This window comes from Tachysurus vachellii, chromosome 7 (assembly GCF_030014155.1).
Source record: "Tachysurus vachellii isolate PV-2020 chromosome 7, HZAU_Pvac_v1, whole genome shotgun sequence".
Taxonomy (NCBI): Eukaryota; Metazoa; Chordata; class Actinopteri; order Siluriformes; family Bagridae; genus Tachysurus; species Tachysurus vachellii.
The window spans coordinates 21386232-21412931 of record NC_083466.1 but is presented as its reverse complement, the minus strand read 5'-3'; the positions used below and the strand labels follow the sequence as shown (position 1 = coordinate 21412931).

Genomic DNA, 26700 nt, shown 5'->3' with positions numbered 1-26700 from the left:
GCAGTCACTCATGATGAAATTTCTGCCAGACATGCTGAGATCCGGTCAGAAGCTGTGGCATCTAAGGGTGGGAAAGAGAAGATAAGTTGTGTATCATCAGCATAGCAGTGGTAAGAGAACCCATGTGAGGAAATAACTTCCCCAAGAGAGTGAGTATACAGGGAGAAAAGAAGAGGACCAAGTACTGAGCCCTGTGGGACACCAGTGGAGAGTCTGCATGGAGCAGATGTCACTCCCTTCCATGTTACTTGATATGAGCGTCCTTCCAGGTAGGAAGCAAACCATTCCCAAGCTGAGCCGCAAATCCCAAGACTCCTGAGGGTGGTTAAGAGAGTCTCGTGGTTGACCGTATCAAATGCTGCTGAAAGGTCAAGGAGGATAAGGACAGATGACAGTTTGGCTGATCTAGCAGCATGTAGTTTCTCAGAGACATCCAAAAGGGCTGTCTCTGTGGAATGAGCTGCTTTAAAGCCAGACTGGTTGGGGTCTTGGAGGTTGTTCTGTGAGAGACAGTTGATTATAGACAATGCGCTCAAGAATTTTTGAAAGAAATGAGAGAAGTGATACCGGTCTGTAGTTACTGATGTCTGATGGATCCAGAGCGGGTTTCTTTAGGATGGGAATAACCCTTGCTCTCTTGAAAGTAGTTGGTACCTGACCAGATGCTATGGATCTATTGACGATAGTGGAAATGAAGGGCAGAAGGTCTTGTGAGATGGTCTGAAGCATAGTGGAAGGGAATGGATCCAATGGGCAGGTGGTAGGAACGCAAGACTGGATGAGTTGTAAAATCTCTTCTGCTGCTACAGTTGAGAAATGCGACAACAAAGGTGTAGGGGAACCATACTCTGAGATATAAGTGCAGTCGGGGCTGAAGTGAAGGTCCGGCAGATTTCCTCAATCTTCTCCTGGTAGAAGGAAGCAAAGTCTTCTGCAGTCAGGGAGGATGAAGAAGGTGGAGCCGGGGGGTTGAGCAGAGAAGAGATGATGTTGTGGAATTTCCGAGGGTCATGTGAGGAAGCTTCAAGCTTTTCCTTGTAGAAGGAAGTCTTGGCAGAGGTCACATCTGAGGAGAACCTGGCAAGAAGTGTTCGGTAAGAATCAAGATCTGCATCAAGTTGTGATTTCTTCCACTTTCTTTCTGATGATCTTAGCTCTCTTCGATTGTTGCGCAGCACATCTGAAAGCCAAGGAGCAGAACAAGAAGTTTTCTTGGGTTTAGTGAGCATAGGGCAGAGGAAGTCCATAGTTGAGGAAAGAGAAGAGAGGAAAGTATCTGTGGCTGAGTCCAAGGGTAGTGAGGAAAATGACTCAGGATCAGGAAGGGAAGAAAGAGTGCCAGAAGCTACAGAATAAGGGGAGACAGAGTGAAGGTTGCGGCGGGTAAGAGCAAGGGGGTGAGAGGTAGTTTTAGGTAGGGTAGGGAGAGTGATGGTGAATGATACCAGGTGATGATCAGTGTTGTATGTAATGACCGTAAATCATTTTAGCCTTGGCCTCAAAACATATTTTTTCCCATTTTTTCAGGTCTTAGGGAATTACAATTAAGAATTTTTCAAATGTTCAACAAGTTTAAAATGTTGTATGAAGTTCAGATCATTTTAGGACATGTGAACGCTTTGCTCTCTGGGTACGAGTCATAATCTGCTAAATCACTATGACCAAGACTAGTTTTTTATACCTTTGTGTAAGTTCTGTGGGAAAGTCAAATCTGTCAAACTGCTAGATTAACTGAAGCCAATTCTGCCACAATACAATGCCACCCACCTCCGCACTGGTTTTTGATTTGCAGTCGTGCAGCTTAAACCTTTTATTTAAAAAAATGCAGTAAGTCAAGCTAGCGTTCTGCACTGCCTGAGCATGCTTTATTTTTTTTCCACTAAGCCACTGTTTACATGCAGCATACTTTACTTCATCCAACCTCCAGTGCTTGGTATAAAAACTCTGCAGTTGGTGGGTGGAGTGTTCATATAGAAAGCAGGGAGTTGCAGTGTTTAAACAATAGAGCTTTTCAGACGGAACATTTTCAGAGCTGCAGAAACATGGTGAAAGCTAAGGTCTGGACACTTCGGAAGTATTTTGTTGGCTTTCCAAAAGAGAGTGACTTTGAGCTTAAAGAAGAGACACTACCCGAGATACAAAATGGAGGTAACTATTCGTTTCATATATAGTGGCCTGTTTTGTTTTTTTTTGGTAGCATTGCAAAGCACATACCACTGGCACTCATTTCTGTTTGTTTCAGAGGTCCTACTGGAGGCTGTATTCCTTAGCCTTGATCCGTATATGAGGTACATTAGTTGCAGTTTGCACTTTTTTCTTCATTGCCATGTGGCACCTGTGTAGAATTAATGATGTGCTGAAGGGAGTGTGCTATTGCAGGAAGGATCATTTGGTAATTAATTTTTAATCCTGACAACAATGAAAGTAGCAGTGGACTGAACAATGGAGTGTAACACATTTACGATAATAAGCAAACAACTCTACTGATATTGCAGAACACATCAAAACATGTCCAATTCGAAAATGTAGAGGTTGCGAGGAAAAGTATAAAATATGCTTATACTTTTTTCTCTGGTAATGTTGTACAGAACCTGGACACTAACATTAGTGTGTTTTAAAACATGGCGATTGTGCCAAAATTGTGAGTTTCCAAATCATACTTGAGCGAAAGTTCAAATCTCTACACTGAAATGTACTCAAGTGTTTCAAAGTAAATTTAACTGAAATCAGAAGTGAGGACAGTAACAAGTACCTACTTATTTACTGCATATTGTGCAGATTGTGATACGTCAGAAATTTGAATAAAACCTTTTTCACCCTGCTTATACAAGACACACTCCTTGGTAATGAAACCTTGTACATTCTGCTGTATTGTTTTTGCCATGTGTGAGTCTCTGAGTGTCTCTCTGTTACTTTAGAGCTGTGAGTTCAGCCTTAATGAAAGAAGGTGATGTTATGATTGGAGCTCAGGTTGCCAAGTAAGACAAACAAACACTTTGACAATCAAACATTTCTGTTATATTATATTGTACTGAATAATGAATCCTATTATTCATTAAAACACCAAGGACTGAGTAATTAATTATAAACCATCCCCAAAACACTGCAATTGAATTGTTATTTGCTTGCCAGGGTTCTTCAGAGCAAGAACCCAGCATTTCCTGTGGGCTGTTATGTGGTGGCTCCAGGTGGATGGAGGACACACAGTGTGACCGATGGCAAAGCAATTTTTTGCCTCGATATGGCACGAGTTCATCCTGATTGGCCTAAAGATGTCCCTCTTTCCCTGGCTGTTGGTGCACTGGGGATGCCTGGGTAATGCAGTTTTATTATCTATAAGACAAATCAGTTTATTCCAAACAACTCTGATAAAAATACAAGATAAACAACATAAACGTTCCTTTATTTCTCAATTCTATATGGGTTAGTTTGGCTGCCCTGTATGGCCTAGAGGAGATTCTGCAGGTAAAGCCAGGTGAGATTGTGCTGGTGACGCAGCTGGTGCGGTCGGCACCATGGTGGGCCAGATTTGTAAGATTAAAGGCTGTAAAGTGGTGGGTTCGGCTGGGAGTGAGGAAAAAGTGGCCTACCTGAAGGAGCTTGGCTTTGACTACGTTTTCAACTACAAGACCATAACATCTCTGGATGAGGCACTGAAGCAAGCTTCACCTGAAGGATACGACTGCTACTTTGAGAATGTAAGTTTAGCTGCTGAGATGAATAAACTGGTGAGTTTTTATGATTCACACTGATAGATCGATCGATAGATAGATAGATAGATAGATAGATAGATAGATAGATAGATAGATAGATAGATAGATACTTACTTTATTAATCACCACTGGAAATTTGATTTGCATGAGCAGCCGGACATAACCGTACATTTCAAATAAGAAGATACAGAAATAAAGTGGAAACAGTAGATTCAAGTAGATACAAAAATTTGCACTGTACATAACTACACAAAAAAAATATATTAATTAACAAATACGCAAAATGTACCAATATCTAAACAAACGGAGATTATGTATTAATTGTCCATCAGGTTCTAATGGAATGAGTATGACTATTTAGTTCACTAAAAACTAAAAAGGTCAAAGGTTCCTCTGCACATGATGGATGCATTATACAGTCTTACTACAGTAGGCACAAAAGGCTTTCTGTAACATTTACTGTTGCACCAGGTCTTCAGCTAGAATTACTCCTCAATCCAACAAGCATGTTGTTTAGAGGGTGAGAGGTGTTACCCATGATGACCAGTAATTTGGACATCACTCTCTTCTCAGCAGCCACCTCCAGAGGGACCAGATCCTCTCCAATGACAGAACTTGCTTTTTTGATGAGTTTATTTAGCTGGTTAACATCACATGCTTTTGCACTGATGCCCTAGCACACGACATCATAGAAAAGGAAGCTGGCCACCACAGACTGATAGAACATCTCTGTTCTCCCTGTATACTCACTCTCTTGTTGAAGTTATTTCCTCACATAGGTTCTCTTACCACTGCTATGCTGATGACACTCAAATCTTATTCTCCTTCCCGCCCTCAGATACCACGGCTTCTTCTTGGATCTCAGCATGTCTGTCGGACATTTCATAGTGCAGGACGGCTCGTCAGTTGAAATTCAATCCCAGCTAAACTGAACTGCTGATGATTCAGGGTGATTCGTCCACAGGTCAGGATCTTGCAATATACCTGCACAACGATCCAATCTTCCCTTTGGTTACAGCTCACAACCTTGGGGTATAAAACTGTCCTTTTCCTCGCATGTTGCTAATGTGACTCGCTCATGTCGGTTCCTTCTCTACAACATTAGAAGGATTCGGTCATTTTGTCCTCACAGGCTGCTCAGGTACTTGTCATCTCTTGTCATCTCAAGACTGGATTACTGCAACTTACAGCAGGCAGGTCTACCTGTGAACGAAAATTCATCCAATGCAAATGATCCAAAATGCAGCTGCATGACTTGTTTTGAACCTGCCAAAGTTCTTGCATACCACCTCGCTGCTGCGTTCCCTCCACTGGCTTACAGTAGCTGCACGGATCAGATTCAAAACAGTGATGCTTGCCTACAAAGCCAAAAACGGACCTCTTACCTCAAAGCTCTTATCACTCTTTGCACTGCACACCGCACCCTCAGAGCTTCCAGCACTGCTCGACTGGTCCCACCATCTCTCTGGTTAAGAGGTAGGTATACAGTACAGCAAGACTCTATTATGTTCTGGCTCCGAGGTGGTGGAATAAACTTCCCCTAGATGTCCTAGATCTTCAAACGACGGGTGAAGACCTACCTCTTCCTGAAACACTTGAACTAGCACCTTTTCCCTTGTTTATGTGTATATTTAAAAAAAATAAATAAATAAATTAAAAAAAAAACAGAACAAAGATTTTGGTCGATGGTGTCCTAAGTCTGTAATCTAGCGAACAAGTGTCAATGTATTCATCAATAGGGACTTAAAAGCAAATTTTTTTTTTTGTTGTATTTCATTGCATACATTAGTTCCTAACATGGCAATAACACATAATCTAGAAAATAAAGTAACCTAAGAATAACAATACTGCTACTGCTATTACTAATATTTATAGAAATCTTTATATAGATTTGGATGCCTAATAAAAAAGCATGAGATGAAAGCGGCAAAGAAAACAATAAAAAAAAGTCTTGAGAGGAACCAGACTCGGAAAAAAAAGCCATCCTCTTTTGAGTGTTTCTCGATAGTGTAATTATAAATCTTTAGCATTCTAAATTTCATTCATTCATTCATCTTCTACCGCTTATCCGAACTACCTCGGGTCACGGGGAGCCTGTGCCTATCTCAGGCGTCATCGGGCATCAAGGCAGGATTCACCCTGGACGGAGTGCCAACCCATCGCAGGGCACACACACTCATTCACTCACGCAATCACACACTAGGGACAATTTTCCAGAGATGCCAATCAACCTACCATGCATGTCTTTGGACCGGGGAGGAAACTGGAGTACCCGGAGGAAACCCCCGAGGCACGGGGAGAACATGCAAACTCCACACACACAAGGTGGAGGCGGGAATCGAACCCCGACCCTGGAGGTGTGAGGCGAACGTGCTAACCACTAAGCCACCGTGCCCCCCCCGCATTCTAAATTTGTATAGTAAAATGTTAAAAAGCACAAAATGAGTTTAAATGACATTTATTGTGAGCACATTATAAATAACTGTCCTGGGTGCAGCACTGAATAGTCCTTAAGGCAACAAGTGTAAGGAACATACTACAGCATCTTAGTTGGATTATCCACTGAAACAAGGGAGAATTTGAGTGAATAGACTGTAGATCTATTTTTGAGTTAAACTGAGCTGTAATTCTGCACACTAGTCATTTATCTGAGTCAGAATGTTACCACATGGTAAAATTGGTCAACTTCAACACTAACACTAACCAAACACTAAGGAAAATTACAACAGTATGACCTTTATATCCCTGATACTAAAATATGTTGTTTTTGGGTTTGTGTTTGTGTTCTGTTTAGGTTGGAGGTGCTTTCTTTACTGCAGCACTTAATCAGATGAGGCCTCGAGGACGCATTGCTGTGTGTGGTGCAATATCCCTGTACAACAACACCACACCTCAGATGTGTAAGTCCAGGGCAAGGTGTCAGTCCCTGTGCTAACTGATATGACTTATGTAGATACGGATTAATGATTTGCAGGTTTCCACTTCAGGCTTTCCTTCTCTGTTGTAATGACAGTCGAGTTGTTTTTCTGGCTCATAAGCTCTATTTCTGTAACCACTAGGTAGTGCTGTGAGTCAACTTTGTTAAGTGGCCTAAAGTTTGGAAATATAATTCTGGAAATATTGAAAGACATTAATGAGCACTTGCTGAGATGCTTTCTGTGTTCTCTTCTACTCCACTGTAGGTCCTTTTCCCCACATGGCCATGCTGGCTAAAAGCATAAGGATGGAGGGATTCCAAGTCAATCAATGGCCAGAGAAAGATGAGGCATCTGTCAAAAGACTGCTCACATGGCTAAAAGAGGCAGGTTTACATTTGGCAGATGCCTTTATCCAGAGTGACTTCCATTATCTCATATTTATACTACAACTGACGATTAAGGGCAGTGGCAGCTTGGTGACTCTGGGCTCGAACTAAAAACCTTCCGATTAGTAGCCCAACACCTTAACCACTAAGCTACGACATGCAAGATCAATCTGCACAAAGCCAAATGATTGTATGATTGGATTGATTTAACTTAAAAGTTATTTGGTGAATGATCTGGTCATGAAATATGTATTTGAACTAGAGACAGTGGTGCCATTCAGAACCTGTAGACCTCTGATACATTTATTGCTGCTAATTATTTCTTAGGCAATTTAATGCTACAACTTAATGATTGAATCAGGGATTTATTTCCTTTAATTGATAGACACAGCAGTATTTATTTATTCATTTTATTTTTAAGGAATAAAACAATGACCAGGTATTATGATGTTTATTCACTGACTTATAATTTTCCTCCAAATCTAGTCAGGTTATCGGACTATAAGATGTCACTATGATGGAGAACTTAAAGTTAGGGTTAGGTTGAAGTTCTAGCTTTATATCTGACTGGTATAAAGGAGGGTCACTAGAGACCTGTACTAAAAAATGTTAAATAAATATCTGAATTAAAAACAAAACAAAAACTACACAAAATCATACCAGTGGTTTAAAATTGGGGTTTTGTACTTTCCATGTCTGTGTTACAGGGGAGACTTAAGGTCAAGGAGAATGTTACAGTGGGATTCGAGAAGATGCCTGCTGCCTTCCTCCAGATGCTGAAAGGGACAGAACTGGGAAAAGCTGTTGTTAAAGTGGAATGACTGCTTTTTGTAATGTCACGTATAGAAAATTCAATGCATGTTTACTGTTAACAATTTTAGTAAACAAACAATACAGGTTTTATTGTTTTTTGGTGTTTTACATCCAAGAAATATTTTCATATGTATAAACATATACATACAATTGAATATATGTATAGTTGTGTTGCATGGTGGTATAGCTGGGTCCAAATGCACTCTAGTATAATACACAGTGAAATGTTACTGAACCATCAAAAGGTGCACAGAGATACGTTTTCTATAAAAAGAAGCAAATTCATGGATACAAACATAAAAAAAAATCTTGATTTTGGCACTTGAAATAATCACACAACTGTAAGCACTTACTCAGTTAGTTAAAATAAATAAGACATATGAAATCAATTCACAGAAAGCATTTAAAAGAGCTGCCAAACCCATCATAGCCCTCACACATTCTCACATACAAAACAATACTAAGGGCTGAGGTTTATCCATATAAAATGTCAAACTCCATGATTACCTGTAAAAGAATAACACACATACGGACACAAAAGAAGGAAAAAAGCAAGCAGCAAACATCAGAACTGGGAGGGCCACAGGGTCTCTAACACATCTTTAATCTCACAGTGATTACACACCCCACCTATTATGATAAAATTAAGGTAAAATACTCTGCATCACTTGCCATAAATTCAGAAAGTATATATATATATATATATATATATATATATATATATATATATATATATATATATATAAACTTATATTTCAATCTTTTATTGTGCCTTCCCTTTCTTATGTAGTATAATAATAATAATAATAATAATAATAATAATAATAATAATAATAATAATTATTATTATTATTATTATTATTATTTCTTCATTTTGATTTCAATTTTAATTGACATTTCTCTAAAATTTCATGGTGTTACAGACAGTAACATCACCACGCTGATCTTCTCTGATTGGCTACTGTTTTGCCCCTCGGTTTCTGTCCATTATAAATAAATAAATAAATAAATAAATAAATAAATAAATAAATTAAAGAACAACAACAATTGTTATAATAATAACAATAACAACAACAATAATAATAATAACAATAGCAACAATATAACAATTCTTGTTATTACTGATGTTGTTGTTATATTCAGAGCCGATCCTGACCTCACTGGGGCCCTAAGCAAAATTCTGCTAAGGGGCCCTCCTACCTGACCCGTGAGCCATGTAAACCATTTGCCACACATTCACACTTGACACCCCACTGCTCCCACTACAAACCTCCCTCCTTTTAAAAAAGTTTACTCCATCTCTCAGTCAAAGAGTAAAACAATACAGAATTAATTGAGGTATAAACAAATCTTTATTGAATGGAATATTTTAAATAGAATTTTGAGTTGAATATTTAAAGCAAGTGAATTTAAATATAATTCCTGATATCAAAAATATGGTTACTACTATAAATCACACTCTTAATATTTACATTTTAAGTATTGAATACTGAATTCTTGATATCAAAAATCCACATCATGTGAATGTATAAAAGCTAAAATGGCTTGCCATACCGTATCACTGTGTTTTATAGTTATGCATGAGAGCAATACTTGATCCCTGATGGTTATTATTTACTGAGGGATGTGCATTCATATTGACCTGGCATTATGCCCATTCCAATGTAAATGCATTGGTTTCCATATTGCATTAACGTTGTTGTAACCTTGATTGAGAGACTATAAACATTGTCATTTAGGAGCGCTATCACGCTACTTTTTGTACCGGTCCCCACACAGATGTTGCTGTAAAGCGCGCGTGTCATTTCGTGCACGATTACACGCGCATATGAACGCATGTTCACGCGCGGCGCGGTCATCGAGCTGCCGTTTATAAACACGGGCGTTTATTCACGCGAATGTTCACGCAATAAATTGTTGTGTGACGGACAGGCCAAGAGATGCACTGTCAGCACTGCACAGCTAATTTAACTAGTCAGATAGAGACTAGAGACAGAATCACATCAACTTTACTGTTATTTGCTCTTGCTGACATCAAACTTGAAGAGAACAAGTTTACCTGATTTCTGTTCTCGCATTTCACTCTCATTTTGTTTCTTTTTTCTTTTCATGGCCAGATGTATAGCTCCGCTTCATATTGTCATCTACACAGTAAACATTAACACGCGCTGTAAAATGAGGCAGGGGCAGGCGGGGCCTTGCGTAATTTGCGGGGCCTTACGCAACTTGCGTAGTGAGCGTATAGGGCCGATCGGCTCTGGTTATTTATTTATTTATTTATTTATTTATTTATTTATTTATTTGAAACCAGGATGAAACCGAGGTGCAAAACGGTAGCCAATCAGAGACGACCAGCTCGGTGACGTCACTGTGTGTAACAACATGAAATGTTAGAGAAATGTCGAGTCATGGTGACTGGAATCAGTGGCTCTTTTTCAGTTTCAGCCCCTTACAATAAATTACTGCCCCTGATTGCATTTAATTCTGCACTGTAAATCTATCTGATGTGAGAGAGACTTATTATTACAATATTTATAGTATTTTAAGCACTTTAAACGTAGACATATTTACATATCCTTCTCAGCCAGACACACTGAGTGCGTCCCAAACCGTAACGTTATCATCTAACCTTAAACTGGACACACACATATATATATATATATATGACTTAATGAGTGCATAAAGTTTATTACTTCCTTATTCTAGTTCACGTAAAAGAGGAGGGGTTTTCTCTCCAGTTCGGCTCTGGTCTCGCTTCTGATTGGTTATCCAGCGTAAGGGGGCGGTGCCAGAGGCATATTTATAAATGGAAGGGATCAGACAGCCTGTTGAGTAGTGTTTGTTTATGTGTGTGTGCTTAGGAACCGGGAGAAAAGTTCACCATGGTTATAGTTATCGAAAATAAGGTAAGAGTTTATATACATGTGTGATTTCTGGAGTCAGAACTGTGCATGTTTAATATATGTATAAATTCCAGTTATATAGTAGAAGCAACGTCTACTAGAAGCAATGAATAGAAAAGAATCATTTGGTCAGTATTGAACCGTGTGAGTCGGTACGTCACTAAGGAGTTTATTGTGGTCAGTCTAGTGAGTCTATATACTTTGTTTTTCAGACCCTCAGAAGTTTGACATTTTTAAAGATTAAATACTTAAAGTTTAACAACATGCATTGCAGCACAGTAAAATTATTTCTTCACATATCCCAGTGCCCCCGGTGTAGAGAGGGTTAAGGGCCTCCCTCAGGGGCCCAACAGTGGCATCTTCTTGGTGCTGGGGCTTAAATCCTGATTTAAACCCTGATTTTAGTAGGAGACACAGCTTGTGTTTTTTTCAGCAGTCATACAGTTTGTAATGGTGTAGATGCTTTACGTTCACTTACTAAAGAAAACAATAAATCTGTATGAATTATGAATTTATGGTGTGTGCAGTAATATAAAATACAAAATCCTTGTAACCATCTTACTGTACTGTGTAGCCTTGTACCGTCTATATTGTCTCACATCGTCTGTATTGTCTCATATAGCCTGTTTTTGTCTTTTATAGTCCAAGATAAATGTTTAGTGTTATTTATATAGTCTGTACTAATGAGAGTCTGGAACCAAATTGCTTGTGTGCGTAAACACACTTGGCCAATAAACCTGATTCTGATTGATGTTGCATAATCATGAATGTGTTTTAGGCTCATGGTATCTTAAGTCTGTAACCTAGTGAACCAGAGTTATCGTGTTCGATGATAGAGACTTAAGCACTTTTGTACGTCTCTCTTGATAAGAGTGTCTGCCAAATGCTGCAAATGTAAATGTATAACCTCTGAGGAAAGGCTTTATTATGACTCTCAGTGCTTTTAACTTTGTTAAATAGACTGTAATTTGTAGACTAGAGCCTTATGGACTGATTTTGTCTGGGAATGGTGCTGTCTCTCAACACTCACATTTAACATTTTCTCTTTATTTTTTTTCTCCTCAGGGAGATTTTGATGCAGCCCTGAAAAATGCAGGGGACAAATTAGTGGTAGTGGACTTCACAGCCACATGGTGTGGCCCGTGCCAAATGATTGGCCCCATCTTTAAAGTGAGTACTTCTGTAGAGGTCTCTGCCCAACATCTGCATTTGTCAGATTGTAATGAGGATTGTTCAGGGATTTTCTGAATCATTGTGAGCGTGTTTGTGTTTTGTTGTTGTGGCAACCGAAGTGAAGTCTGAACACACGCACACACACACTCACAGAGAGAGAGAGAGCCTGACCCTTATTCATTCCTTTTCATCCATTAACAAAAGTTAATTTCATTAGTCTGCTCTGTAGTGTAAAAGCTATTTGTAATACGCCAGATTAGTTTAATATTGAGCCGAATCCTTTCCATCAGGCACCAGGCAACACTCCGACCTTAAGATATTTACCATCTGCTATTTTCTTTCTTTCTACAGGCTATGTCTGAAAATCCAAAATATAAAGATGTAGTTTTTCTGAAGGTGGATGTGGACGAAGCACAGGCAAGTCACATAATTTGTTTCAAAGTTAAATTGTTTGAAATATCTTTGCGCTGTTGCTATTTATTGTCCCTAGTACTTAATCACATACATCACTTAGTGCATTTGTTAAATGAAACACTTGTCTTCAGAACAATGCGGTGAGACTAGAGAAACCTGTTTGTGGATGCTTTCTTTTGTCATTAAAGTGCTGGGTGAATGTGTAGACTATATAATTAGTTTTCCCTTCTGTCTTAAGCATTGCTCATTGCTTTGTATATCGATTGTGCACGACAGTGTTAAGCAAGGAAGAAAATGTCCATGCTGGTTTGAATTAAAAATGCTGTAACCTACACATTTTTATTAGCGTCTTATAACAGTGCACCCAAAGTGATTTCTTCCCCTTATAGCAATTAAAGAATAAAATTGAGTAGATGACAGTGTTAGAATGAGTTGTGTTGAAAGACATGACACTTTGCTACATAATTGTTAAAACTGGTTCTGCTTATTGACACCCAACACTTCCTGATCAGTCGGTTACTTCAGTAGATTTCCTTATGAATGAGTATACTGATGTAAACTGTCTTTCATAGCCAAATGTGTAAATTTAGGCTTAAGGGATTAATGTCTATCATTTGTTTTTTGATTCTTTTTAATATTTTTTATTTAATCTGTCCTCGATTAGCACGCTACTGTTAGAACAAACCAAAACAAAACAAGGGTGTGTCACATACTTTGGCTTCATCAGTGCCAGGTCTGAGAATATGGCTGCTTTAGCCCAGACTCACGTGACCTTGTCTGTGAAAGCTGTTGGATTTCCAACACATTTGCATGCAGTTAAATAAAGCGTTTGTCTAGTGCTGGACACAGTCTCAAGCACAATCTCTTCCATCTGCCCAGACATGTTAATGGCTGTAAAAGTGCATTATCTGATCCATCGATAGTGCCCAGAGAGGATATTGGATACTGGTCAGATTTATTAGTGTTATCATGAATGTGTTATTGTTATAAGTTCTGCTTCTCCACTCTCTGTCTGTCTACAGTATACAGATATATTTTGTGAATATGTACAGGATTTATGTATCTGTTTTTGAATTATTCTCCAACAACCATGCAAGTTCATCTTGGGTACATTTGTTCAATCTGAGCTTTCTTTAATCTTTAAGTCTTTATGGTGAGAACCGATTTAGTGGCTCATACATACACCCGGTATCATGTGCAGAACTTTTCAACAGCTAAACTTGAACCAGTTCATCTAACATACCCACAGACACCATACACAGAAAAAAAGGGGATTTCCACATCACAAGAAGAGCTTTTACATTTGACAGCATTTTCTAACATTCAGTAAGGTTTCCAGCGCAATAACGCATTCAGGTCAGAAGACTTTGTTTTCCAAAAGCTACATTTCAGGCCTTATTTATTTCCATATTGGAAAAAAACAAGAAGCTGGTGAAGAAATGCCTGTTTGTAGCTGCTACAATGTAATAGAGAAAACACTAATAAACAGTTACTAACTTATGTCATGGATATTTCACAGAATTCTTTTTAAATAGAAATGGATAAAAGGGATCTGTTCTGTGTTTCATTGACAAACAAAAAAAAGTTGAGAAATGGGCTAGCAATCAGAAGGTTGTGAGTTCGATCCTATTTCCACCAAGCTACAGTGGCCCCTGAGCAAGGCTCTTAACCCTCAATTGCTCAGCTGTATACAAATGAGATAATGTCAGTCGCTCTGGATAAGGGTGTCTGTCAAATGCTGGAAATGTAAATGAATTAAAGGAGGTTGATTAACTCCATGGTGGTAAGATAATATCAGCACGTCTATGGTTGGACAACAATGCCATGGATGGAGCTCATAGTAAAGCCAGTGTCTGCCTGGCTGTTAATGCTTAATGTCCTTCAGTCGTTAGCTGAAATAGAATCCTGAGTTTGTCCAAAAGTATGTCCCATTTATTAACGAATTCTCACTATGCACTATTCAGCTCTGCTTCATTGTCCACTCTACTAATGCATTTGGTAAAATAACAAAAGTTGGCAGCAGGATTATGAGGAGTTATTCAAACAGCTTAAGTGACATTGTCTGTGCAACACAGAATGAAATGCGGCTTGGATGTGTAAATCTTCAGGGATTTGAAGTGATGCACAGAGTGAGCCGTTCTGTGCTGGGTGTGGGGGGGGATGTGCAGGGTGTGGAAGCTGCATGGCAAAAGAAATGAAATAATACTATTCGAGATTGCTATCTGCTTGGCCAGTGGTGAAGAAGCATATTCAGCTGATATGATGAACTCTCATTTGTTTCTTTCAGGATGTATCCAGTGCATGTGGGATCCGATGCATGCCAACTTTCCAATTCTACAAGCGAGGGGAAAAGGTGATTCCTTCTCTAATACTGACTTTTGAAGTCCTGTGTTTTATAATAGCAGAGCTGTATAGAAAGAAATTATTTAAAGCATTGCGTTTGGCTGACTCTGTGTAACCTCATATCCTGTTTACAGCTGGAGGAGTTTTCTGGGGCCAACAAAGAGACGCTGGAAAATATGATCAACAAACATAAATGAATAACACACACACACACACACACACACACACACAATCCAAAGAAGGTTTGACCTCCCTTGTCTGAGACTCTACAGTAAGCCTATAATTCCATATGTATCATTAATTATTGACATTTATTGCCAGAAAAGGCTTCTGTTATTTTTTTAATATCAGAAATTCAATAAAACACAAATAAATTACTCTTGAACAGTGTAACTTCCCATGGAGTTGTTTTTTTGCTTTAATAAAAATGTGAAAAGAATAGTTTATACACATATACACTGAACAATCACAAAGTTTTTACACATCGTACAGGTTCATGTATATAGCAGCAGAATTATGCTTAATACTGTTTCATTTTCTATATGAAAAAATACAGCTTTATTTTACAAAACACTTGTTATTTGGAGTTTCGAAATGGCTGTTTACAAGTCAGAACAGAAGACTCCTTTATCCACCTCGTTGTGTTGATGCTCCAGCTTTGTCTGTGTTGAGTGGCATATTAAAAATGGAAATATCCTGGTTTTCTTTTCCTAAAAATGAGAGAAAAGGGAGAAGCTATTATAGATGAAATCTAATTTACAACTTTAAAACCTTTAATCAGAATAATGTCATTAAAATCTATAGTGAAATTACTCTGGATTTAAACAGTAATCTAGATGTTGAGATTATTAGTTCCGTCTGGATGCGTATTTCAGTATTTGACACCGGAGCTTCGGGCACCTACTCCTTATAGCGCAGTTGGACTAGGTGTTGGACTACTGATCAGAACGTCATGAGTTCGAGTCCCAGGTCCACCAAATCTACTACTGCTGTGCCCCTGAGTAAGGCCCTTAACCCTCAATTGATCAGATGTATAAAATGTAAGTCACTCTGGATAAGGGCGTCTGCTAATTGGTTTCATATGGTCATGGCGCTTCATGTTATAAAGCTATAGGCTCTGAACAGAGGAAATACTATTTTGAGCTCAGAGACAGCAAACTACAGTAAACTAGATTCATAGACAGATAACTAGATGAAACTAGATTAAATATTCAAGATAGTTATTTGTCACATGCTCAGTTATATATATACAGTATACAGCTTGCAGTAAAGGAAAAATCTGATCTGGTCTTATGCTTGACGGCATATTAATAAACTACATTTATGAACTAGTAAAAGAAAAAAAAAGGAAAAATAATGACTAGAAATAAGAAAAAAATGTGTAAATATTCTGAAATAAATACAAAATGGAATGTGATTATTTATATATATATATATATATATATATATATATATATATATATATATATATAAATCACACTACAAAAATATAAATCACACTCACTCCCACTCTACCGCTTATCCAAACTATCTCGGGTCACGGGACGTTTTAATGGAATCCTTATTTAGTCTTAATGGAATCCTAAGTGATTTGTGAGATTTGCAATTACAAAAATAGGCTAAGTAAGCGAAGTATTTCCTGTCTCACTGAGCTATCTTTAGCCAAGTAAGTAAATGCAAGTCTTTGACCACAAAATCCGAAGCCAAACTGATGCTGGACTACATCCAGTTTCATTACAGCCTTATTTTTGATGTTGCTATAGCATTTATAAAGTGGCCAGTTCATTCTGCTGAAATTAAGATCCAGACTGTTCAGTCCATTAATAAATACTGAGCTAAGCAGCTAATAAACTACTGAGCTAATAAATAGTGAGCTAAATTGAGGTGACTGATTTTTTCTGACAACTTTTTTTTACCCATTCCTGTTTGTGGAAGTCCAAATTCTACCAAATATGTGTGTCTAACTCAACTCAGCTACCATTTCATTTCAGATCATAGAGAAGTCATATGCTGTATTACAGTTTTCAGGAACGTCCAGGTTTGGCCACTGATTTAGTGGTTTAGTTCTCATAACTATTAATCAGCACCTTTATTTACTGAAAGGTTTGACGTGGCCTTCCAGGATAACCTACTGTCAGCAATGATATATCCAAAATAGTATATGCATTAGATATAAACAGGTTATTATCAGTCATTAGCTGGTTTGTGTGTGTACATTCACCTGGAGCAATCGGGCCCACCCCAGCCTTGACTGCAGCGGCACCGGTTGGGCCTGATACACCTACCTCCATTCTGACAAGGTGATGAACACACCGCTGTGGACACATCAGGATTCATATGAGTTTTGTTAAACATCGTGATCCTGATTGATTGTGATTTGCGCTGATTATTTAATAACGGAGCAGTCTGTATTTTTATGCAGATCACAATTTCAGTAAAAACAATGAAACTTTTCTGATCATGAAAATATCATGACGACAAAGAGTCATCTAGCAGATATAAGCAAGGCTATGTGCTGTTCCTGACCATATACATGAGTTATACATATGCTAAAAATGCTATACATATGCATATGCTATACATATGCTAAAAAGCTGGCGTAACGTGACGTCCTAGCCAGCAAGTCTTAAAAAGCTAAAACATGAAAAGTCAACACATTCACACCATAATTAAAACTGGCACAAGCAGTTAACCTCATGAGTCATAGATCCTAGTAAGTGTTTGTGCTTATTGTTTAAATATAGCTTGAAACAAAACAAAAGAAAATGTAGCATACAGTGCTAAAATATGATAACACCAGAATTTAACCAATGTAGCAGAGCAAGCTGTGTCTAGATTTATGGACAGTCTTTCTGAAATTTCCTGTCTCCTTTAAAGACCTTTGTCCTCACAGACAGTCCTGCAAACACACCTGTCATAAATCAACAAAGGGATTTTTTTAACAGGAGCTAAAGAAGCGGTTAATAACTCGTACTGTGTGATACTCATAGTTTCAGATATAACCCCCGAGGCAGAAATGACTACATTTTTTTACAATTTTCTACACATTCACATATTTGAAATATTCTATCTACTATGATCCCTTGTTGTTATGAGCCGTAGCTCAGTGATACTTTTCCACTGCAGACTTGTATATGGATGGAAGGAGAATAATCCCAATAAATTGTGAGTGATAATTCCAAAAGATTCAAGGACATTTTTCTGTTCTTTCTCTAAAGGTTTTGCTTTTGTGACTTAATAGTAGGCTCATCTTCAGGAGTCCCTGAAACAGTGCAATACATTCAGGTTTGGGTTAAAGAGTACTAGAGTGAATTACCAGAAGTGAAATGAAACAAGTAAAAGATCTTTTTTTAACTTGCTTTTAAACATTTTATTTTTAAGTTAATTCTTTATTTTTATGAATGGTAAATCATATAACATGAAATTGGAAAAATATGTCTAGAAAATAAAGATATTCTTATCCATGTGGGGGCATTTTGTCTCCACCAAGGTGTTCGTATGTATATATATATATATGTATATATATATATATATATATACATATATATATATATATATATATATATATATATATATATATATATATATATGTATGTATATATATATATAAATGTATATATATATATATAAATGTGTGTGTATATATATATATATATATATATATATATATATATATATATATATATATATATATATATATATTCATATTTGTTCATATGTTCATATTACACACACTTACCAGCATGGCATCTTTTGCCAGTCCAGCCTTTTGGACATTCACACTCGTATGGAGCAACACAGCGTCCCCCATTTAGACATGGCAGGATGCAGATTGCTGTAACATATGTACACACACACACAATTCAGCTGTTATGTAAATAGAGTGTTTCCAAATCCATCATGTGTGGTTTTAAATATGATTCTGAATTGCGAGAGCAAATCACAAATTAAATTGCAGATTAATTTTCCTTCCCCTTTTACACCCTCCATACAATCACATTATCTCCTGAAATACATTCTTTTATTCTCTCTCTCTCTCTCTCTCTCTCTCTCTCTCTCTCTCTCTCTCTCTCTCTCTCTCTCCTTCTCTCTCTCTCTCTCTCTAGCTGTAAGATGCAGTAAAAGGCTTAGAAATCATTTCAGTTGTAATTTTCTCTCTCTCACTCTCTATCATTCCTGCTGTTTGGTTTACAGTACAGTGTGAGAGTGACACATGAGCTGACAGAATTTTGTGGCTCTCAAGAAAGCATACTGAGGCATAACCATAGGCAGAGACAAAGGCGAATTAACCACTCAATACAGAGAGGAAATGGCACCCTGTGAAAGGAGGAAGAATTGTGTCTACAGAAAACACCGTTCTCATGTTCATAACAAATGTTAATCATCTTTTCTTTGTGTTTTAAGTTTCGTTCTTCAAAGTTTCAATATATATTCGATATGAACAGATTATTTAACACTTTTACTGTCTATGTGTTCATGAGGTTAACTAAGACTAAGACTGGCAGCAATAAACTATTGAAATATTGTTCATCCTTATCGCTCAAAATCTTAAGGAATATTAGCTATGGGTTATACTACTGTCCTTCTAGCATGTTTTACAAAATAACATCAGAGAACAGTAACTATTGTGGCAGAAAATAAATCACAATTACAATTCCAACTAAATTTTTGACTGTTACAGCTGAGGAAAATGAGTGTAGAGGCCTGTGATGTGAAGTACTGAAGCACTTCTGCAATTTCAACACATCGCTAGTTTCTCACACTGCTCTACTGTGAGCTTGCACCACTCTTCTTCCAGTCACAGTTGGATGACTGTAGTGGGTGTTTTTTGGTCAGGTTTCTGATAAACATTTCATTCACCCTGTCACGTGGCTGTATACGAGTCCCAACAACTGTTGCAGAAAACATCCCCAAAATCATGAGACTTTGTGTGCATGTTGTGTGCGTGGCGGAGGAAGTGTCATGGTCTGGGGGGAAAACATCTTTTACATTTGATGCAAAGAGTAGTCGAACAACATCTACTCATTTTCCTGTCATTTTCCTCCTCAGTTTCTTGTCGTGTGTTTCTTTTGTTGCCAGTTTGCAACAAAACATGAGACTGTGTGTGTGTGTGTGCGTGTGTGCGTGTGTGTGTAAAACTTACGTTCCTCACAGAGGCGACCCATCCAGCCCTCTGGACAGGAGCATATATTTGGCCTCTGACACACACCTCCATTCTGACACTGTAGCCAACACACAGCTGAAACATACACACAAACACACACACAAATTAAAATAGTTCCTAAATGCCCTAATGTCACTCTTTGGAACTACATGATATGACGAGATACCCCAAATACCTCATAGCACCAAAAAGGTATCTGAAACAGGAGAGAAAATGCAGAAGTCTAGTTTACTGGTGACTCCATAAAGAGCACTGTGTGAAATCATGTTTATTGGTCACTATTATATGTTTAGATAGAGAGTCCTCAGGTGATAGTAATAATTGCATAGTAATTAATCTTCTGGCTAATATGGGTGTGTAGTGAAGCGGTAAATAAACAGCTTGTGTAAACATGCATGGAACGTGTATTAGTGTGATGTGAAGGAGACACAGGCACAGGCATGTGTACAGGCAACACCTTTAGCCAATCCATTACTGCTGGAGGCACTGTGAATGTCTAAAATTATAGATGTGATATAGATAAACTCAAGAAAACTCAGATGTGTTTAAAGAAAGAAAGTTCCTTTAGGGGAAGGCTGACATGGGGCAAGTCCTTGTGCTACCTCTACAGGAAGGGGGTGGAGTCCATGTGCCATTCTCCAAGCATATACTCTTTCCAGTGCCTTCCATGATGTAACCCGCGAAGCACGAGTACACTGCCACATCAGTGAGCTGGAACACAGACCAACGGACCACTCCATTAGCCATGTGGAGAGGAGGGCCGCAGGACACCCCTGTGTAGGGTCAAGATGGATTGGGCCAGCCAGTTAGAGAGAGATAGAAATGGTCATTCTGTGACATCTGGCCTTCATGATCAGCTGGGTTTGTGTAAATATGTCAAACCACATCAGTGCAGGTTAATAACCTCACTTGCCTTTGTGCATTAGCTAATTATAAAGGCTTTCGTGAAGTGGATTGCATTGTGCTGGAGCAGAGTAAACACTAAACCACAGAACCGTGGTCTTCTGTTACCAGAATTTGATACCCTGCTTTACAATCAAGAATCAGGACATTCTTTGTAAGCAGCGCTTTTCTGTCCCTGAACAGATCCATCTAATAGTAGAGATGATCATATTAATCAGGGCTGTCAAGTGTCATGCATTGAGGGGGTTGGAGTTGTCATGCTTGCCTGTCTTCAAAACTTGAGAGCCCTGTATTATATCATATTAATGTGTTTCACCAATGTGACCCATGTCACTATATTTTATATTTTATGATTTTTTGTCTGTCATCACACTTTAGTTTCTTGCCATTTCTCTGTTGTAATACTGTGTTCAAATATAATACCGACATACTAGTAAAAGAAAAGTAATATTCTGTAAAACATACAGAATCATTCATTTTACTCTAAAACTAGGCACCATTTGCATTTTCCTGAAGAGGAAATAGAAACTAATCTGGCTAAATATTTCATTTTCTACTTTATTTTCTCGTCTTCGGTTTTGATTAAAAACACAGAGTCAGTTATTGTACTGAAATTTGTGGTAGTCATGTCGTGCTAGTTAAGGCAGAAAGCTAACCCTTTTTAGCTAACTTTTTAGCATTTCAGCGTTTTTTTCCTGTGATTTTCAGGACCAGTTCAAATCTGACCACCGTCCAGCTGCCGAAAAACACATCTTTGTCAGGCAGCTAAAGCTTAAATCAGTAAAGCTTTTAGCTGAGTTTTTCTACATTGCTGTTGTAGCTTAAAAGTAACTTGATTCTATGGTTAGCATTAGTAAGTCAGAACGCTGTACTGTACCAATACTTACCTGCTTTTCAACCTGATAGTAAAGATGGATTAGCGGATTAACAGCCTGTGTTTTGATGGTTAGAATAAGATGCGGTTCTGTTCATCTCATTGATCTTTTCAGCATGTTCTTATTGTGCAAGTTGATATTTTATTTTACTTTGTTCTTACGTGAACTGCAATAATTCAACTGACATTTTTTTCCTTTTGTTAGGGTTGTAAAAAAAAGTAAACATATAAATGTTTCAACCAAAGAACTATACAATAAAAAATTTCAAGTGTTTTTTTTTTACAGTAATATATGAGTATCAGTATTTATCTGTATTATGTCAAATCTAGCGTAACATGCCATTACTGTAAACAAACATTACAGTAACATGCTGTAAATATTAATTACAGTAACAACCTGACAGCTCGGTTGCTTGTAAGTTACAATGTAAATGCTTACTTTTCACACTATATAAATATCTTGTAGTATTTTTCTTTATTAAATTAATTTACTCGTTCACATCAGTTTCATTTGTTTAGGTTAAATACTTCTTGTACCATAGAGCTATTAAACCTACTCATTCCTTGTAACCCAAAATTCACCACATATATAGAATGACCCTATTATTATCCGCATGTGTAATAGGGCTTAAACAGGAAATGCTGAAAAAAAAGGAAGCGTGAAAAGAAATGTTAGATATCTGGCTGTTGTGGCAACAGTTTGAACACCGGCCCTGTTTCTGTGAGTCTAACAGAAGTGGAAATAACAGGCAGGTGACTGTGGTGTAATGTGTGAGTGTGTTACATACACGCTTGTTTTCATGATCATCAGCACAGGCCAGTGTGGCTGGAAATACAGGTGGTGTTCTAACAAATACAGTAGTAAGAGTTGTGCTATGATCAAGTCAGTAGTGTGTCATATCAGGAATACTGCTGATATCAGGAATACACTCTATATCTTCTCATGTGGATGTTCACTTACAGTACGTCTGAGTGTCTGTTCTGACCATAAATTTGGTCTGGTGTTTCGTTTGTTTTGCAGGATTTATTTTAATCTCATGGAAAAAACTTTGTATTTAGTGCCATAATAATAATTGCTATTAAGTTGAATATATATATGTGTTTATGAACTTATATATATATATAAGTTATCGCTCAAATCTTAAGGAATATTATTACGTGTATATATATATATGTGTGTGTGTGTGTGTGTGTGTGTGTGTGTGTGTGCGTATGTGTGCTTTACAAATGGTAATTGACTAAACTTTTGTACATAGCACTTAAATATTTAACGGTAAATCTAATATTGTGCCTGTGAGGCCGTATTCAACATGTACTAAATTTCTTCCTGTGTTGCTTCTACCTTTTTTTTTTTTTTGCATATTTTTAGCTTTTCTTTTAATTTAGTTTGGTGCTCAGTTCTCTTTGTTTTTTTAAAACTGTGGTAACAAAACATTGTTAATAAGACAGGAATGCAACAACATGTCGATGACAGCCCAAGTTCACATCACCATGCACGTACATTCACATGCTGAGCGTCATCACACTTCACAGTGACTGTGAAAAAGCACACAAGCTTGGAAGAGTGGAGTGGAATAATAGAAAGTTTGACTAAACAACATGCGAATGAAAGGGAAGAATTTTTACCCAAAGCAAAAACCGTATTTCCATTAAAAAAAAACAAACAAACAACAACAAAAAAAAAACCAAGACAAAACCAACAAAAAAAAAACAAACAAAACACCCACAAGCTCATACTATGATCACTGAAGACATCCCATCTGATCCCATCTTAATGCCAGATGCGCTGCTTTAGAGCAGAATTCCTGTATTTCACTACACAGTATTGATAAGAGGAAACATTTCATTTATTCAGAATAAAACATCAAATAAACCCTAAACTGGATTTACATTTCAGGTTAATTTTCAAAAAAAAAACAATTCAAAAACAAAAAGAATGCTTCAAAAAAAAAAAAGATAAAAAACAAACAAAAAAAAAAAAAAAACCCATCATGTTCACAGCTCTATATCCAATAAGGCTCCTTGGTTGCTTCTCTGACTAAAGTCCTCTTTACCCGGTCACTGATATTTAGTAGATGGTCTCTTCTAGGCAGAATCATGGTTGTGCCATATCTTTCCATTGTATTTAAAATGGATTTAATGATGTTCCGTGCGATGTTAATCTGTATAAACAGGATTAGGTTTAGTTTTATCTGTGTTGTAATGCTGTGACACAAACATCAATATAACGGCTGATTATAAGAGTCTGTAATCAGTAGAGACTGTGTAAGTCTAAGTACGCAATACAAAGGCAAAGAAAGATAATGAAAATAAAAGTGAGATTCAGAACCTCAGATTGAGTTTCAGTTGTAAGGCAACATCTGTTATCTTGAAGCCAAAGATACTGTGCAAAGCTGATTGACTCAAGTTTTCAAGTCAAGCCAGATTTCCTGTCGAGCCATTTCGACTTGACTTGAAATAGAGACATGAACTCATCTGTGAAACATGGCATGTGTATGTGTTTTATGCTTGTCTCTGCTTAGTGTTGTTGGGTAACACTTGTTTCTCTCTGATTTTGTTAATCATTGTGAAACTGACGATTTCTTTAGAAGTGCACTTATGTGGTAAATATCCCCTAATTACTATCTGTAAAAAATATGAGAAAAAAGAAAAAGAATGGAAATAAAACTGTTAGCTTTTGTTGATTTGATTTGAGTTTTGTTCTTATATTTTGTTAAGAGAGTAAATAAAAGGAACGGTGATTAGATGCAGTGTAGTAATAGTGCTGAGAGATGTTTACTTACTCTCACAAACTGCCCTGATTGGAGTCCAGGTCTGGTCACTCCTGCAGGTTATGATGGCAGTGCTTTGTCCATGACGCCCTTTGACCTGCTGACCTTTAGGACAGTTGATTGGCACTGTCTGACCCACCAGGAATAATGTGGTGTTAACATTGTTCCCTGTCAATCCAGGCGGTGCAGGGCATGACTGGGCTGAAGAGAGCAAGGAAAATAGTTGTTTGTTGTATTTCACCGAATGTCAATGTGGTAATTTGTTGTAGAAACGTGTTCTTATAATCACTTGGAGATAAAAAGTAAGAGAGAACTGATGTGGGCAACAGTAAGGGAGCATAAGTAACAGTAAGAGACTTCACTCTGGTGATTAAGAAGAAGGAACTGGACGAGACTGTATCTCATTCACTCTCTACATCAATATCTAGAATATATTATTGTTGTATGATTGATGTATTACTATTTGATTTTTTTTTGCATGGCAAATCAAATCTAATTTGCCCGTAGGTTTGTGTCCAGGCTAGAGCACGTACTGAGGAATGAATCATTTTTCTTCTCAACTATTTTATTTAGTTTTCTGTAAGTGTATGTGATTTAACAGTGATGTGATGTAGGCAGTGGAATTATTGTGACTGGTGGCCTTACGTGTACAAACAGGAAACGGTGAACTCCAAGAACCATTTCCCTTGCAGACAACAAGGGACTCCCCCTGTAGAGCGTAGCCCTTATTGCAGAAAAACTCGAGAGCCTTCCAGTTGACTAGGCTCTGTTCCAGAACCTTCCCGTTTATGAATCCTTCAGGCTTTTTACAACCTTTAGAGGCTGAGACAAAGATATCAAAGAAATGCAGGTTCAGTCATTTGGTAAATACAATACATGTGTAATTAAAGCAGCATTCTTACCTTCACAGGTTGGTGCAGGTGAGCTCCATGTTCCATCAGCCTGACATGTGAGGTTCTGTGGGCCAATCAGGTTCATCCCAGCGTTACAAATATACGTCACATTGCTCTGGTATGACTCACCAGTTGGCAAAGAAACAGCATTCTCCACAATGGGTGGAGGACCACATGAAGTCGCTGAAAATAACATTTAAAGCAAAACATTTTATTCCGTGTAGATATTATATAAGTACAATTCACAACTATCATCCATTACAGTGATTTTAATGTGGCAAATACAAGGTTATTCATGAATAAAAATAAACATATAAATACTAGTATATTAATTTTACTATGGCCAAGAAAGGATTTTAGAGTTGGATTTGAATGACTAAGCTACGATTAACTAACTAACTGACTGTGTCCATCATTTAAGTCCAAATAATATGAATTTCTGTAGCTAATATTAGATAACTTTTTTTGGCTTGACGTTTGAATCTCTGTTACAAATCCAGCCATTTATACAGTCATTAGAAAATCATATCCAATCATCTCATATGGAGAGATATTGAGAGAGATATTGTCTATGATAAACACGTCACAGACTCACCGACACATTCAGGCTGACTGCCACTCCATGTTCTGTCTCTCTGACAGATCTGAACATCATGACCCTAAGATGAATTGATAAAAGACAACAAAGGAGTTAGAACTGATATAGAGCAGTCGAGTATATTATAAAACACTCTCCTGCATTTTATAACACCTTTGTACTGCATCTCTTAAATAAACCCTGGATACAGTATTAATAGTACCAACTGTCCTCTGTCAGGCCTGTAAATGATTTGATTTTGTAAACGCACCCATGCACATGATGTTCTGTAACCGTGTTGGAATAGAAACATGACAACAATCATAAATAACAGTTCATTACACTGATTACATCAGAAATAGGCTAAAGTGAATGGGAAAGTTTGGAGTGAAAGTGATAAGAAGTTGTCCTTTCAGATATAGCCATAACAACAGCCATATAAAGGGTAGCTAAATAACATAACTATGGGTTTGCTCTTTTCATATAATCCTATTAACTACTCAACTACATCCTACTGAGCCTACTTATTTAAATTCAGTTACAATTATTCAGTCAAAGTGGTGCTTGAAAGATTGTGAACCCTGGGACACAAAATATTATACTCCAACATGTAACCCTAATGGCTAATTATTGTCTAGATATTAGCATGATACAGGGCTGAAAGCTATTAGCCTCCACCGTTGTTTTTACTGAAGCCAGCCTCAACATTTTGGAAACAGCGAGACCCCGTGGATATAAAAAGAATTACAGATATATGTGCAAATCGCTACTCTCACCACACAGCTCTGTAATAACTGCCTACTGACTACTTGCCCATGTTTATTTATTTATTTAGGCTGGTTAATTCTATGTATT

At 37.6% G+C, this 26700-nt stretch overlaps 2 protein-coding genes and 1 pseudogene across 6 annotated transcripts in view; 2 read left to right on the top strand and 1 right to left on the bottom strand.

The window, feature by feature from the left end:
* The window catches only part of svep1 (sushi, von Willebrand factor type A, EGF and pentraxin domain containing 1), a 112553-nt gene that overhangs the window by 11983 nt on the left and 73870 nt on the right, over positions 1-26700 (bottom strand). Inside the window, exons 40-48 of one of the 5 annotated variants that reach the window (XM_060874918.1) lie at positions 25864-25927; positions 25278-25451; positions 25021-25197; positions 24388-24576; positions 20430-20600; positions 19807-19902; positions 18403-18498; positions 16885-16978; positions 15070-15373 (exon numbers count right to left, since the gene is read on the bottom strand). In XM_060874918.1, the coding sequence (XP_060730901.1) occupies positions 15343-15373; positions 16885-16978; positions 18403-18498; positions 19807-19902; positions 20430-20600; positions 24388-24576; positions 25021-25197; positions 25278-25451; positions 25864-25927 (1092 nt within the window). In that variant the 3' untranslated portion in view covers positions 15070-15342. Of the gene's footprint in view, positions 1-15069; positions 15374-16884; positions 16979-18402; positions 18499-19806; positions 19903-20429; positions 20601-23590; positions 23767-23789; positions 24230-24387; positions 24577-25020; positions 25198-25277; positions 25452-25863; positions 25928-26700 lie in introns of those variants that run through there. The other 4 variants (XM_060874919.1, XM_060874920.1, XM_060874922.1 and 1 more) reach the window with 4 other exon arrangements.
* LOC132848867 (prostaglandin reductase 1-like) lies at positions 1908-7918 on the top strand (annotated as a pseudogene).
* On the top strand, positions 10638-15056 carry LOC132848871 (thioredoxin-like). The gene is made up of 5 exons (XM_060874926.1): positions 10638-10736; positions 11799-11903; positions 12258-12323; positions 14608-14673; positions 14798-15056. The coding sequence occupies exons 1-5, from the start codon at positions 10713-10715 to the stop codon at positions 14858-14860; spliced, it is 324 nt and encodes a 107-aa protein (XP_060730909.1). The 5' UTR covers positions 10638-10712; the 3' UTR covers positions 14861-15056.

What these genes read in the sequence shown, in the direction of transcription:
- LOC132848871 (XM_060874926.1), top strand. Translation starts at nt 10,713, where the DNA reads ATGGTTATAGTTATCGAAAATAAG. An exon ending in TTATAGTTATCGAAAATAAG is followed by an intron (nt 10,737 to 11,798) that starts GTAAGAGTTTAT and finishes TTTTCTCCTCAG; the next exon opens with GGAGATTTTGATGCAGCCCT. An exon ending in TCTACAAGCGAGGGGAAAAG is followed by an intron (nt 14,674 to 14,797) that starts GTGATTCCTTCT and finishes TCCTGTTTACAG; the next exon opens with CTGGAGGAGTTTTCTGGGGC.